This window comes from Thermobia domestica, chromosome 12 (genome assembly GCF_964235325.1).
Source record: "Thermobia domestica chromosome 12, izTheDome1.hap1.1, whole genome shotgun sequence".
Taxonomy (NCBI): domain Eukaryota; kingdom Metazoa; phylum Arthropoda; class Insecta; order Zygentoma; family Lepismatidae; genus Thermobia; species Thermobia domestica.
Genome location: NC_137465.1, coordinates 174159569 through 174175650, shown reverse-complemented (window position 1 = coordinate 174175650; position 16082 = coordinate 174159569). Strand labels below are relative to the sequence as shown.

Genomic DNA, 16082 nt, shown 5'->3' with positions numbered 1-16082 from the left:
CGATCATGTTTCGCAACCATACAGATCATACCAAACATGATTATCGTTTTATATATATTTTTAAGCTTCAGTTTTCTTGTCAGAATTCGCAAAGACAGGAAGATATTGAACTGAATAGTAAGACGAAACCCCTACTTTCAGTCAACATTTAATTTCTTCCTGGATACGGTTTTGGTCTGTTAATATTGATCCTAGATATTTTAAAGTATAAACATTGTCGAAAGTATTATTTTAATATTGACACATCCTCATTTCGAATTGTAACCAGTGACCCTAATAGATGTCACTACTTTCGCTATTGCTTGCCTGCTTGATGCTAATTCATGTTGGTCGTAACCGTGCTTAGATTTTGGGCATTAATAAAATAGGATTAGAAATTAGAATTAGAATAGGATTAGAATTATTTATTGGAATAGGATTAGAAATTAGATTTCTCGGCTTTTGGCATCTATGGCAATGTGATTCACGTTAAGTATGAGAGATGACTATCTCAGCGACCACCTTATCCGGGAATTGCAAAGGAAGAAAGGAATGGGGAAGGAAGGAAGCGGCTTGAGACCATTGTTAGGTACTATTCTGGCATTTGCCTGGTATGAATGAGTACTCAGATGGCTGGCCTGAAGAATCTTTTACACTTTTTCGACCGAGTGTCCCCAGCCATTAATATTTTAGTAATCTTGGGGTTTCTAATTATCAAGATTCTAACCTAGCGTATACAGTGGACCGAATGCTCGGACTTAACAACTACTCAAAAACCATCCTTCAGTACCCAAGAGCAGAACTTTGTTTATTAGCCGCATGAAGGCTATCGAAGTTAAGTAATAATTGCATATAAAGAAAATCACTTAAATAATGATACTGCCTGACGGTAAGATAACTCAATAGTAAAAGATTTTGTCTTTGGTGCTAGATGGTCCTTTATGCAATCTCAGAGTTTGTAGTAGATTTTCTCCTATTCCAACAATTTTTTCCATAACCATTCAATTGAAATGAATCACATGCCAAGTTTAGGCTAAGAGAACAGATGAGTGGGACGTTAAACTATCAGTTTTATTTCACTTCTCACGTTACATAATAGAATGTGGGTAAAATTTGATTAATTATGATATTTCCAGTGGCGATTTAAGTGTAGAACAAAAAATTTAAATAAATTCGGAGATTTTAAGTAGAAAATAAGACGCAATAGTTAAAAAAAAAAGTGAATTCAATTGTGCATTTAGTATGTTTGAGTTAGTTGCATGAAGCTCTCATTACTACTTGAGATCTAGATTTTCTTGTTCTACGAGTTCTATTATGTTACTACAATTTAACTACGGTAATTCAGTGTTAAAATATCTGCATAGTACCACGGAGTGCCGAGTATATCCTATTACTTATGCAACCGTACAAACCAAAGCAATATTGCGGGTTGCGTCTCTGTAGGTAGAGTCAAAATATTTTCCCATTCTTAAAAACAAATAATAAAGGCGCTAAAAAGCAGACGATAATAATAATAATAATAATAATAATAATAATAATAATAATAATAATAATAATAATAATAATAATAATAAAGTACTTGAAAGCAAGAAATAATTTATTACTATTACCTATAAAAAATTTAGTCGTGCCAAGCCGAACAAATTAATAACTAATATAAAATTATTTCAATGGTCATTTTGAGTCGTAATACGTTTGGTTTGGCACTTAAAACTTACTTTTATAGATAATAGTAATTAATTACTTTCTGCTTTCAAACGCTTTATTATTATTATAGTAGGTTTTTCAGCGCTTTTATTATTTTTGTCTTTTAGTGCCTTTTTAAAAAAAAATGGTTCATATTTAAAAAAAATATATTTTCTGCTTTTCAGTGCGTTTTTAAAGTCAGTTATTTTTGTTCTGTTTTTTTTTTAATTTTTCCGTTACCCAGTAGTTCAGTTAGATACTTAAACTAAAGATAAGTCAAACTGTCTATAAAATGGATCTCCCTACGAAACATACGTATAGATAACAGCCTTCCTTGAGAATAGCTCATTATATTAGTGAAAACCGTAACAAAATGTCACGTAAACTAAAATCTAGTTAGCCTTTTGACCATAAGATGGCGTTAGTATCCGAAATCGCAACGTATATCAATCACAGGGAGTCCAGCCAAACATAATTTAAGAGCTAATAGTTGAAGTTGGTAGATGTGCAAAGTGCTGAAGTTCTTAGAGTCAAACGTACGATATTCCATCATGAAGATGAGTGAACTGCGGTGTATTTTACAAGTTTATTTCGGTAAAGATGCAAATTCTCTAAAGGAGCCATCGTCAACTTGAGTACCTTTTATGTATGTTACGTCTATTTTGGCTATTTTATATTTTTTATAAAATATTAAAAAAAATGTTTTTTTAGTTCTTGTTTTACTATTTTTCTTTTTTGTCTATGCTTCTTATTTGAAGTGTCTAAATATCTACAGCCTACTAACAACAAACCCATAGGTAGTCAAGATTGCCTATTGGTAGAACGCATCTGGGACCAAGAGTCGGAGATTTAATCCCAGGCCATATGAGATCGTGGCAGATGACATTGAGAAAGATTTAAATGTGGGGACAGAGACGGATATATTCACATATTCTGTGCAAGGTTAGAATTAGAGAAACAAGTTATCGAAGAAAATCCACATTCTGAGAGAAATTGTGATTTTGTGAACCATAAGAATCAATCTTTCTCAGTCGAACATGTAGCAGATCCTTGAGAAATGAAAAAATTTATTTATTAATTAATGACTTCTTTTGCGTGGAAAGTTAAGACTCTGTAGCCTTCTCCGAGCACTTAACCATGTATATACACTCTTATTTTTTTTTAAAAAAAAGAAAAAAAACGTTACCACATAAAGCATATAAGTAATTAAAAAGAAAAGAATTTCAACCACATAAAAAAGTAATAAGCTACTTAAGTAGCAAAAATAGTTAAGTACTTCAAAATATAAAATAAAATACGAATACAGGAGAAGAAACAGAAAAGACGCTTGTGTAGAAAGAATACAATCCAAAATAAAAAATAACATGGAAAAATATGAACTAAATAATGTACAAAGTGGTACTATAGTAAATGAAAAATATGAACTAAAAATAGTACATGGAAAAATATGAACTAAATAATGTACAAAGTGGTATAGTCCGCGTCACCCGAACTGGCGTGTGGCATCACCCAACAAGCTTACAGTGCGCTGTTACTAAACCTTCAGGGAGGAATCTAATCATTTATAATTGATTTTGTTCATGTTTGTGGACAATTATGAATGATTAGATTCCTCCCTAAAGGTTTAGTAAAGCGCACTGTGAGCTTATTGGCTGATGCCACACGCCAATTCGGGTGACTATAGATATATATATATATATATATATATACCAAATATATATAGCCAATTTTCTGAATTGTGCCCAATCGTTTATCCATAAGGTTCGCCGTGAATTGGAAGCATCAGCTGGTAATATCGAATCTGTTGCAAAAGGGGGGGGGGAAGCATGAGGAACTTTCAAACACGATGAGAACTACTGAATTTATCCAACAAGTACAAGCGATCATTGATGAAAACCCTTCGAAGTCAATGAGAGCCATTACTAGGGACCTTAACGTTTCGGAGGGACTAATCCGTCGAGTTGTCCACGAAAACCTTCGATATCACTCTTACGTTATGCGCAGAGGACAGTTTATGTCAGCACAAACACGGGAACAGAGAGCTATCCGTAGAAAGCGTCTTTTGAATAAGCTTAAGCACCCTGAAGATCCGAAAATGTGTTTTTTCTCGGACGAAAAAAAATCGATCAAGACCAAAAAGCCAACCGCAGAAATGATAGATGGCTATGTGCAGATCATACACAAGTTTCCCGTGTTGTGCACACAAAATTTCCAGCTACTGTCATGGTGTTAGGGGTCGTGAGCAACGGACATGTGATGCCACCTCATTTCTTTCCTCAAGGACTTCGGGTTAATGCTGCTGCTGAGGTATTAGAAACCATTGTGAAACCCTGGATTGATAGCGTCCGCGGGAACAGACCATACATATTCCATCAGGACTCCGCTCCTTCACACAAAGCGATGGCGACGCAAGATTGGATGGCTGCAAATTTCCATGATCACATCACCTCGAACTTATGGCCTCCCAGCTCCCCAGATCTTAATCCCATGGATTATTACTATGAGGCGCAGTTGAGCGTGACACCAATTAACATCCTCATAACACCATTGCTTCGCTGAAAGATGCCATAACTGCCAGCATGGTCAATATAAACAAAGATCATTTGATTCGGGCATGCGCTCGTTTCCGGTCTAGGATTGAGCAAGTTATTGCCGCTAACGGCGATTTTATTGAATGAATGTGTAATCGAGTAGACACTTCACGTTGTATACAACTGCCATGGAAATATAATATATGTTGTGAAACCTATACGCAAATTAGTTTTAATTTCAATTTGTCCTCAAATACCATACGCACCCTGTATGGTATAGAAATGAACAAGTGTTACTAATTAGATATGTATTCCTTAACAGGTAAGTAACGATCTGGTAAGACAAAGATGCCTCATGTACCACTCATATCTAGTATGGAGAGACTGAATTTGTATGGGTATGGAGAGCAAGAAGTCATCTCGTGATCTTGTGGGTCTATTGTGAAAGTTCGATAAATATAAGAATCTACGTGCTAGATACGATAGTTCTTGCGTAGTAAGTATTTTGTACAAGAGAGTAAATTTAATCTATGTAAATTTCTTCATCTACTGAAGTCAGTTATGACATTTTTAAAATAAAATGGTGTGAAGTGTTCACTGTAATTTAAATTGGAAAGAAAAATCTAGTGCAAGAATTTTGCACACTTTGTTAGCGCTCTGATTGATTATTTATAAGATCAGAATAGGCTGAGTTCCAGTACTCAAGATGAAGAAACACTAGCACCTTGATAAGTTTGATCTTTAGAGATATCGATAAGAAATTTCTTAGCCGATTTAGTGTTACAAACTCCATTTATTTGATCTGACCAGGAAAGGTTTTGATTTAGTATGAAACCCAAATTTTTGACAATTGTGGAGAATGGAATAACAATTTTATATTTGGGAGCTGATAGATACTAATAGCAGAGAGAATTCTTGGGGAGTCAATTAGGATGCATTTTGATTTTGTTGCATTTAATTTTAATCTGTAAGCTGTAGACCATTGCTGATTTTTCTTAAATCTCTATTTATTTTTTCAATTGAATTATTAGTCTTTTTTTGGGAGGGGTACAGAAGCATATAACTAAAAATTTCTATTTACAATATGTCAGAATTTTAGGGAGATCATTAATGTAAAGCGCAAAGAGGAGACCCAGTACATCACTTTGCGGTACTCCATAGTAGATTCAATACCATGTTGATTCATGACCATGATTGACCACTACTTTTGGTTTACGTTTATGAAAGTAAGTGTGGAACCTTTTAACCACTAATTCAGAAAAAATAAACAATAATGATAATTTCTTATGCAATATGTCGAAATCAATATGTTTGGAATGGTTTACTGGTTTGCTTCCCATGATTATTTCTTATATGCTAAACGAGACGGATTTTGAATAGAAGTGAATCATTGTCAAAAAATTTTTATTCTCCCACCTCGAATCGAACCCGGGACCAGTGCACTAAGGTCAAATGCGCTAGCCACTAAACCCGCAAGAAGAGCTTGTAGAAGATTGAGACTAACATACAAACAAGATTTTCCATAGATTAAAGTGTTATCTTTAGATACTTCTAACTTCTTTACCATTTTCTTTTTCGATTTCGTTATTTTTACTAATCTAGGTTTGTTCTTTACGAATATAATTATATAACATGTCTAGATCCTTGATTGTTGGGTGAGAATGTTTACTTGTGCGACCCAGTAGTACTTCAGACGTTGAACTTTCTCGCCTACCAAGCACCTTAAACATTGTCTCTCCAACTGATAACAAAGCCTTGGGGCGCGGTGGCTCAGTGATAGAGCGTTCACCTCCGGTGCTTGGGGTCCCTGGTTCGATCCCAGTTCGCGCCGTGTGGACTTTGTGGTGGACAAACACCATGGTCGTGGGTTTTCTTGGGGTTCTCCCGTTTCCTCCCACTTTCTTAATTCTACCATTTCATTCATTTCTCACCTTCACTGTCTCCTTTAGCCTCACCGGCATAACCGTGGGATATAAAACACAAAGATTTCATTTCATGTTTTCATTGCAAAGCCTGTTTAAATATTTATAATAAATAACAATTTCTAATAGGAATAAAAGCATATTTCCAATTTTAATGCCTCGAAAGTGTTAGTATTTTTAAAATAGTCAAGAAGAATATGGTTCATGCAGGAACATTTTCAGTGGGCGAGTGGTTAACGTTGTGGTTTCATAACCGAGAACAACGTTGTGAATTTTTATATTCATAATTCTCCAAATGTAATGATCTTTGTCTTCCTGCACTATCAGATGAATGCTTCAAAAAGAGTTCTCCATCTTAATCAGAAAAGTGCGGGTATGATGTTCGCAGGTTTGACTGAGAGACTTTGATTTTTATGCTTCATAGAATCACAAATTTTCCTGAGAATAATGAATGCTGTCCGATCATTTGTTTCTCCGGTTTTAACATTGCATATCTATTTCAATGTCGTCAGTCACGGATTCATATGACTTAAGATAAAACTTCCGATTCTTGGAACTAGATGTATGTACTCTACCAATGACCATATATGATTCCCTATAGCTTCTCTGTTAGTAAGATGTGGCTATTTAGACAACTCAAACAGAAAACATAAACACAATAAAAGTACATTTCCAATTTTCGTGCTTCGATAGTGTTAGCATTCTCGAGATATATTTTACAAGAAAAATATGGCTTATGCAAGCAACCGTTTCCATTGGTAAGGTGTTAACGTCGTGGTTTCATTACCAAAAAGTTATTGGTTCGTAAGTCATCTTCAAAAGCTGTGATTTTTTAAAAAAAATCTTTATTCTCCATGTTAAGATCTTTTCTTTCATTGTGCACAATCTGGTGCTTAAAAAGAAGAGTTTTTCACCATAATTCGACAACTGCGGATGTGATGGTTACAGGTATTGTTGAGAGCCTACGATTCTTATTATGCTTCAAAAAATCACAATTTTTCAGAGAATAGGATAGTGTTCGATCATTTGTTTCTTTAATGCTATGTTTGCATACGTGAATGTATCCCACTCTGTCTCCATATATGAATCTCCCTCTCTCAATGTCGTCCGTCATGAACTCAAATAGCCTGGGATGAAACCTCCGACCCTTGAAATCAGACGTAAGAATCTACAAATGGCCATCATGGTTCCGTATAGGTTTGATTCGTTTTCTAGTTATCTGTTCATTTAACTGAGCATATTTAGGCACTTCAAACAGGAAACTTAAACACAAAAGTCAGTAAAACAGTCGCTTTCGTTCTTTAAATTTTGAGCTCAAAGATACTTCTGGTAGTGGGCGATCTATCACAGAAAAACTGCATGATATTCTGCCAAAGCTGAACAACACCGGTATGTAAATGGTCATTGCATCGCCAATGACTTAAACCAACGTTTCTCAACCACTGTGTCGCGAAGACCTGTCAGGCGAGATTTTTAATGTCTTCTAAGACCTTCAAATAAGGAATTATCTTTAGACGAAACTAAAAAATAAATAACATAAAATGTGACTACAGGTCTAGTCTCGTTAATGGGACGCCGCAAGAGTTGTTTCACGCATAGATGTGCTTTGCCAAAATGGCCAGTCACAAATATTTCACTAGTTTTAAGTTTGATTTCTTCTTATATTTCTGATGATAATATTTCATTTCCATATTCCTTCTTAAGAGTCATAAGTCTCTGATTTTAATATGTTTCTATTCAAGAGTCTTACGTAATTTGTTTGTGAGATTTGTATCTCATAGTCGTACCATAATAATAAAAAATGTATTATATGCATTTTTATGTGTTTATTTATTTATTATTTTTATTTTTATTTTATTTTATTTCATTTTTTTGCATCTTGGAAAAAAATCACATGCAGGGATGTCGCGAAAGTTTGAAACGTACTTTGGAGCGCTCCCCCCCCCGCCATCACCACCATTTGGAGAAAGCGTACTGAAAAATGTTGTTCCCCTTGGTTGCATGCAACCCACTTTACTTTGTTGAATTTCTGGTTGCAGCATACTGTAAGATATGTCTTCCTCAGGAGTTGCAGAAATTATTTTTTTAAAATTTAAATTAATTAATACTTTTCAAATATTTTATACGTATAAATTTTTCTTTGGAGTAGCGTATCTTATTAGTGAAAACCGTATTTAAATATGACTAACGATTCTAGAGATAATCGCGTACGTAACGGTTAAAGTGACAAAATTTGTGTAGAGACGTGATATTTACCTAAGCATTTTTTCGGACTAAAGTCTTTAGAGAAAAGTCAAAATTTCGATTCTTTGTAATCTTCTTGCTATTTATTCAATACCACATATCATGAGTCTACACTGCCTCGTCCGTCTCACATATGTCATAATTGTAGAAGCTTTCAAATTTTGGACGTTTGTGCTTCTGTAGCGTCCTTAGATAGTAACACTGAATAATGAATATATTGTTAAGTTTTATTTCACATATAAGAGAGAACATCGAAAACTTTTTGCGTCTATTGCTTCTTTCGAGTGTATAATATATATATATGAGCGATGCAGTAGGTTCTTCTTGGAACAATCCCAGCGTAACTTCCGATTTTTTCCACTGCACGGCTCTGTTATGAGTTGCCAAAGATGGTCGGATTGCTCGGGAAGTCCATGATATACAAAGCAACAAAGTGTTATTCGTTTTCTATAGTGCAAGGAGCATACAACCCATATTTCTACAGGAAAATGGAGCCGATGTATGGAGAGTAGTATTTAGGAGTGCGAAGTGTACAGGAGTGGTGCAAGAAGTTTGAAAGTGGACAAGAAAATGTTGTGGACAATGAGCGATCGGGCCCACTTTGTTCCTCGCTAGCAGCGGACAACATTACGCGTGTTGACGAAATGGTGCAAGAGGATCGATGTGAAGGACATTGTCAGGGAGTTTGATATTTCCTTTGTAGTGTTTATGAAATTGTCCACGATTCGTTGGGATACTTAGAAATCTCGACAAGAGCAAGTTAATGATCATGTCACTGAACCACTTACCGCATTACGTCCAGGAAAGCGACAGTTTTCTGGATCTCATTGTCATTGATGACGAAACGTGGATACTGCATTACACTCCCGAGTCCAAACAGCAGATCATGATAGAAAAACATCTCAGCTCGCCAGTAACGAAGAAATTCCGAACACCACCATCGACCGGTAAACACGGTCACAGTGCTTTGGGACAGTTGAAGACCACTCCTACTAGATTTCATACCAAGAGGTGAAATTACAAACGCAAAACGCTACTGTCGAACACTCTCCCATCTGCCAGTAACCACTAGGAAAAACTGTCAGGATATTCGGGATGCGATGTAGCTTTCCTCCATGAAAACGCAAAACTGCATATGGTGAACAAAAGAACCGCCAAACTCCACTCTTGAGGGTGGAAGAATATGGAGCATCCCCATTACAGTCTGTGACAGTTGCATCATTACCATTTTTATTTAATTTTTAAATAAATCTTTTAAACCCAATTTTGCGTATAATTATGAACATTAGTGCATATAATTTTCATTTTTATTTTTGTTTGTTTAAAGAGCCAGAGAACATTCTCTTTATTTTCCCTTACTATCCGAGAAGTAACATGTTTTATTTTTTTCTGTATACCTGTCCGTGCGGCGAGGACAGTTGAAAGACCCTTCTATTGTCTCTTAATACCACTGCCTAAGCCACATACGTAGACCGCACACAACAGAGTACCGGCGTAAACCCAAGAAAGAAGAACAAAACAGCTTTTAGCATCTTTTTGTGAAATTGAGAAAAATAATGAAGTCTGAAAACGTTGAATAGAATCCAAGTGGAAATATAATCTCTGCGAATTTGTCAAAATCACAGCATAGACCATATGTCGCCACGCAGAACCAAGATAAAATTTTAACATAGAACTGTGAAATGGTCCAAGACCACGCACGAGACAACTAGGTGCCAAATCAACCCTCATAAAAATTTTCGATATAACATGTGAAATTTGAAGAAAACACGTACGTTGGAGAAGCGACGCCCGAACACCGTAAATAGGCGGAGACCAAGAGAATCAAAATTTAGGACACCAAAATAAGTTAACGAATAAGAAAACAGAGATGAAATCGAAGACACCGTTAGAGGCGTATCCAAAAAGATCGGCAGGTTAGAAATTCAAAACTCCAAGTCAGTCGTAAAATAATTCTTCACCGGGAAACATCGTACCACCGCAACACAAAAACATACCCGGAACTTACACACACACTACATTTATAATCAAAAGTTAATCTCATAATAATAATGTGCGGCTAAACTTACCGAAGCCGAGTGTACGAAGTTGCAATCTTTCCCAAGCATAGTAAGTTACACATTGATCTTCTTCAAAATATATTTATATATAAACATATATACCTAAACTTTTTTAACGCTGCTAATAGATATAGATCGCGAAACGCCTACAAACATTTCTTTGAGTGACAGAGTTTCGTACTTATAAACATGTTCACGAGCTATTACAGACAATTAGGATAACCTACATACGCACCGAAAGCACTTGAACTAGTTTTAATCATACATAATCAGTTTTGAAGTATCATGCACAATACTAAGAAACAATAAATACTATTTATCCGTGTAACACTACACTTCTAACACCGAGAGTGATGTTGGTGCAGTGTGACGTTTGAAAGTGCTGTTAGTGAGAGTGCATCCTATCAGAGATGGACCAACAGAAGCCCCACCTTAATGGATCAGGAGACGCCCAAGAGCGACGCCCCTTCCAGTTTAAGAGGAGGACACAGCAGGAATCGAAGAGAGGAACTCCGGATCCAGGACACTTCTCAAGAAAGAAGGAAGCCAACAAACGCAGGGACATCTGTATGTGTGTGATCAGATCTATGGTGGTGAGAGCAGTGTGTACGACGAAAGGTAGGACCTATCCAAATTATTTTTTGTTGATGCTAAAAGGGAAATTTTCGGCCTTGAATAAAATACAAGACGTTCGCGATATAAAAGTCGGAACTATTTAAAAACTGTTAACGCAAGATTTTCCAACTCGAACTATAATTACTAAACATTAGAATTCTTTTTTTTCTTTCTTTTTGAGCAAGGCTCATTGAAAATAGAGATACTTTTTTTTTTTACAATGATACTGATATATATATATATTCTGTAACTTTAGTGAATATGTCGTTGTTTTTATGAGAAAGATAGTAGTTTATGTCAGTACTCTATTCGTCACTTAGATTTTTTTAATAACATATAAAGAAAGTTAATTTAAAAGTAGATCGAATGACAGGTTGTAGACCTTTAACGACTCGAACTGTGAAATTTGTCATGAAGGAAGTATACATTCTACTATGTTGAAGTTTGTATGAAGCGAACATGTATCATCTGCGCTATGGACATGTAATATTAGAATTTTAAGATAATTTTGAACAAGGCGTTATAGGTATTACTAGAAAATATATTCAAGACATTGCTCCAATTGTCCAAAGATTATTGTATTTGTAAAGTAATTTTGCATAGAAGTGAACGCACTAAATGAGTCTATTTCCATCTATACGCTAGTAAAACTCTAATAAATAATATTGTAATGTCTCAACAAAAATATGTTAAGTAAGAGAGCTAAAGGATTAATTAGTAACTATGATGTATATGCGACTAGTCTCGCAATTAATCATTTTCTTGGTTAGACATACATAATCCGTAAACAAAGCGGAACCGACATAATTGCAGTCAGATAGTATACGGATGGAAAAACACGAAGTAGGCTAAGTAAAGCCGCAATTATAACGTCAGTCTGATCCTCTAAAAATCGAGCGATCAGACGTTTATGCGCATAAACTAGACGAATAAACTAGACGAATACATGAAAATGTCCGGCCGTATACCAATCTTATTAATGAGAGAGAGAAAATCACTAAAACTCAATACATTCAGGTTAAAAATCTCGAGAGACGTCTTGACATTTATTATTTGTATTCATATGTCATTTGATTTTTATGTGTGCATGCATGTATTTACTTATGATTTTTATATATATCTATATATGTTGGTGTCTATTGATCTTCTACTTGTGTTAATATGTGTATATATATGTAGCCTTTATGCATAACCAAATAGTAATGCTACACTCATTAATTTTATGTATTTGATGGTGTATTCTTGTTAGGTAAATGTCAAATTGCATATTTAGTGTACTTATTTTCATTCTCAGTTATTAATTTCAATAATTAGAAATAGTTAGCAGTCAGGCAGTAGGTTTTCTTAACTCCTTTTGATCATCCTATGTTTCTTTCATACTTCCCACGAATCTCAAATCAAAGTCATGACTTGTTTCTCGACTTATTTTTTTATTTTAATTTACTTCAACTCGTTTCCAATTACTTCAACTCGCTTTAACTTAATTTAAATCATTTTCAATACTTAGTTTTCACCCGAATAAAATATAGGTTGTTATATTCAAATTCCGTCAAGCTATATACTATCTTAATTTCGTAAATATTAAAAAGGTTATAGTCAAAACATATCAGCTGATCAACGTAAACGATATACTTAGCATACAATGTCAAATAATTAGATATTTTTCAAATGCAAAATTGTAATTTAACCAGTTTGGTGTGATATCTATGTAAATCAGGAAAGCTCTATATAAAATGTAAACAATGTAAGATTGCATCTAGCACTAGTTATAAACATCAATTCCACAGTTTGTTTATTTGTGTCAGGTTAATGATAACAATTCATTCACTACATAGTTCAAGAAAGAAAGCTCAGATGTAATTTACTTAAATTGATTTCTTTTTGTTTAAGGCCTTATGCCCTATTCTGAACATTTGTTGTCAGAAAACTCAAAGGTCAATGTTAACTTTCGGACTGCTTAATTTTTTTTAGAAAACATTTTTTTGTTGTTGGTTTCGTTTGCTCATTAAAACTTTTATTACATTGTTAACCTCAAATTCGCACGCTTTTTCTTTCATAAACAAGTTGTATCCCTAACCTTAAGCATAACATTGGTTTCCAAAGGATCTGTTAGGCAAATTAGGCAATATAAGCATTTCTCGATTATAGTGGGGATTAGACTGATTTTCAGAATTTTCAACTAAAAATCTAAATTCTAGATATTCGTTTATTTTCTGGTTTTATTCTTATTACTACTATTATCATTCAGTCCATTTGGAAAGTCAGTGAAAGTCAGTCTAGTTCGTCCACACAAACCAAACATTAGAGCAAACTTCTCTTTCAGCGTTGCAGCATGTGAATTCAGGATATGTATGCGAATAATATCAAGTTTCATTTGCTTACACGGTTTTAGAGGGATCTTGTTTCCCTAAAGCCCTGGGACACCGCGGGGAGATAGGATTTCCAAACCGTGAGACCAATCCTTATCGAGTCACAAACCATCTTAGTTCGGGGAACGGAGACTTTAACGGTGGTGCACAGGGAATAAATAGTGACAGACGGAATGTGAACCCAAAACCCGCTGTATAATTTTTTACTTTTATTATTACAAAAATCTGGCGCTACAAACGAACACCACCGGGATCTTTCTCTTTTCATTTTTCAAATTTTACAAGTCCAAACCTTGACTCGGTGGTTACCTTTTTCTTTTTTCATTGAAGAAGTTTCTGGTAGAACAGAGGTTCACGAACGACACTGAAGCGCAGAACATTGTTCGTTGTTGGTTCCTGATCACCCTGCTGCCTTCTACACAGCGGACATCGACAAATTTGTATTGCGGTGGGAGAAGTGATTATATAGTAAAGTAGATAAAGATGCTTAGAATATTGTGTGTCTCTGCTTTCGTTTATAGTTTGAATCTAACAATAAATCAGTAGGCTCAAAGACTTTTCGATTCTTCCTCGTAGATTTGAAATATATAGTAATCTGATTTATTATTACGAGTATTATTGATATCCTTTAGAATAACCTTAAAAGATTACGAATTTCATAATTAGTACCGTCTTCCTAACTGAAACATAAGTTCCTTCAATTTAATTACTAATTGTGTGTGTGTGCGTGTGTGTGTGTGTAAAAATGAAATGAAATCTTTGAGTTTTACGTCTCACGGTTATGCCGGTTAGGCTAAAGGAGACGGTGATGATGAGTAATGAATGAAATGGTGAATGATGAAAGTGGGAGGAAACGGGAGAACTCCGAGAAAACCCACGCACACGGTGTTTGTCCACCACAAAGTTCATGTGTGTGTGTGTGTGTGTAGTTAATAATCCTAAATTGAACTCATATAGTAACCTGGCAACACTGTGATCAGGACACAGTCCGTGTTGGAAAGGTAATAGGGGGCGGGAATTCCGAACGAGAGAGTGAAGCGAATAAAAAGAAAATCACATCTTGTCTGCCGAACTCCGACATTCAGTTCAGAGAGTCTGGCAAGTTGGAAGGGTGGGGCAGTGGGATAGGGGTGAGACGAAAAAAAAAAAAAAGATCCGGGAAGTTAGAAGCAATTTCCCTTCCATTCAATCACCCATACGAGATACTTAAAGATATTCCAATGCTAATCAAATGAGCCTGTATTTGCATCTCAATGTTTAAATGCGGGGCGAATGAGTGCTTCTAAATTTTTGGACAGGTTTTCTCCACCTTTTCACAGGCAAAACCGGAGAACTTGGGCTGTGACTTATCTCAGGCATAGATCAGTATCTCTTACTTCCTTTCTCTTTTTTTCTCTCTCTCTGACACACACACACAAACACACACGTACAGAGAAACACAAATACATACACATGCATATAAAATCGCGAGAGATCCTTTTTTTCGCAGAAAACGTAATCAGTTTTTCACGAAAAGAATATAAAACTCTCTCTCGAAGAGGAGGAAGAGGAGAAGAAGAAAAGGAAAATAGAAGCGACATACGAAAATACGAACTAAGTGAAGAAGAAGAGGCAGTAAATGTGTGTGTGAATAAGCGAATACATACGAGGCGAAAAAGGGCAGCGAAAGGAAGGGTAGAAGAACAGTGGAAAAGGAGGGCGAAATGAGATATTTTAAAATGGGTCCAAAAGGCAAACTGAAGTAAAAGAGAGGTGAAATGGGGGGGGGGGGGATAAAGGGGATAGAACTACTCAGAGAGTCGTTATCATACATCAAGTTTATTAGTGAATAAATGAAATCACTGCTAGAAAACTTTTCCATTCTCGAAGAATGAAAGAAAAAAAGAAGCAAGAACTGCTTTTCTGGTTGACTACGACTTTTAAGTGTACGGAAACCGAAAGATAGAGAGAGGGCAGGGCGAAAAAAGAGTAGAAGACGAGACTTTTAAAAACCCTAGAGAAGCATCGAGAGAAGAAAAAGAAAAAAGAAGAAAAGAAAAGAGAGATTTCATTAAAATACAACCTCGGCAAACGAGGTTCGCTGCAGATTATACCCAACAGCCGCTATATAGATGTGATTTTTTTTCTTTCCACTTCACACTTTCGGATAGAAAGAATAAAAAGATGGAGAAAGGTTGGAAAACGTTACAATAACCTCCTCCTACTTTTTTAAAATTCTTTTTTGGTTGTTTGAAACTTACTTTCACACACCTTATTATAGCAACTCGCTATTTCCTTCTAGAGGCACACAAAACTACTATGTAATACTTCCAATTCTTAAGTGATTTCGACACTTGATGGCGTTATGTTAAAGTTAAAAAAAAAAGAATCTTATTGAAAAATCTGTGGAACGGAAAATAAGACGAATGAAATAAAAAGAAAAGAAAAGGGGATACAGTCAAACCAAATCAATTTCTCAAGTTTTTCTTCTTCCGTGAAAAGTGGAAATAGAAAATGAGAATGCAAACTAAACTAAAAGTTATGCAGATGGACTAGATGGAAGTTTATTTCTGTGGAACTCCGCCAGGGTGCTCCACTATTAGATTGCTTTACGATGTCCAATCTTTCTAATCGTTGAATTAAATTCCTTTTTTTTTTAAGTGACTATCTTTTCGTTACCGTTTTCGTGTTCTTTAT

At 35.3% G+C, this 16082-nt stretch overlaps 1 protein-coding gene across 1 annotated transcript in view; it reads left to right on the top strand.

The window, feature by feature from the left end:
* The window catches only part of LOC145666184 (uncharacterized), an 84265-nt gene extending 80041 nt beyond the window's left edge, over positions 1-4224 (top strand). The window contains 3 exon segments of the mRNA XM_081733255.1: positions 3389-3480; positions 3482-3827; positions 3899-4224. Of these exon segments, the coding sequence (XP_081589381.1) occupies positions 3389-3480; positions 3482-3827; positions 3899-4224 (764 nt within the window).
* Positions 4225-16082: the final 11858 nt, after the last annotated feature.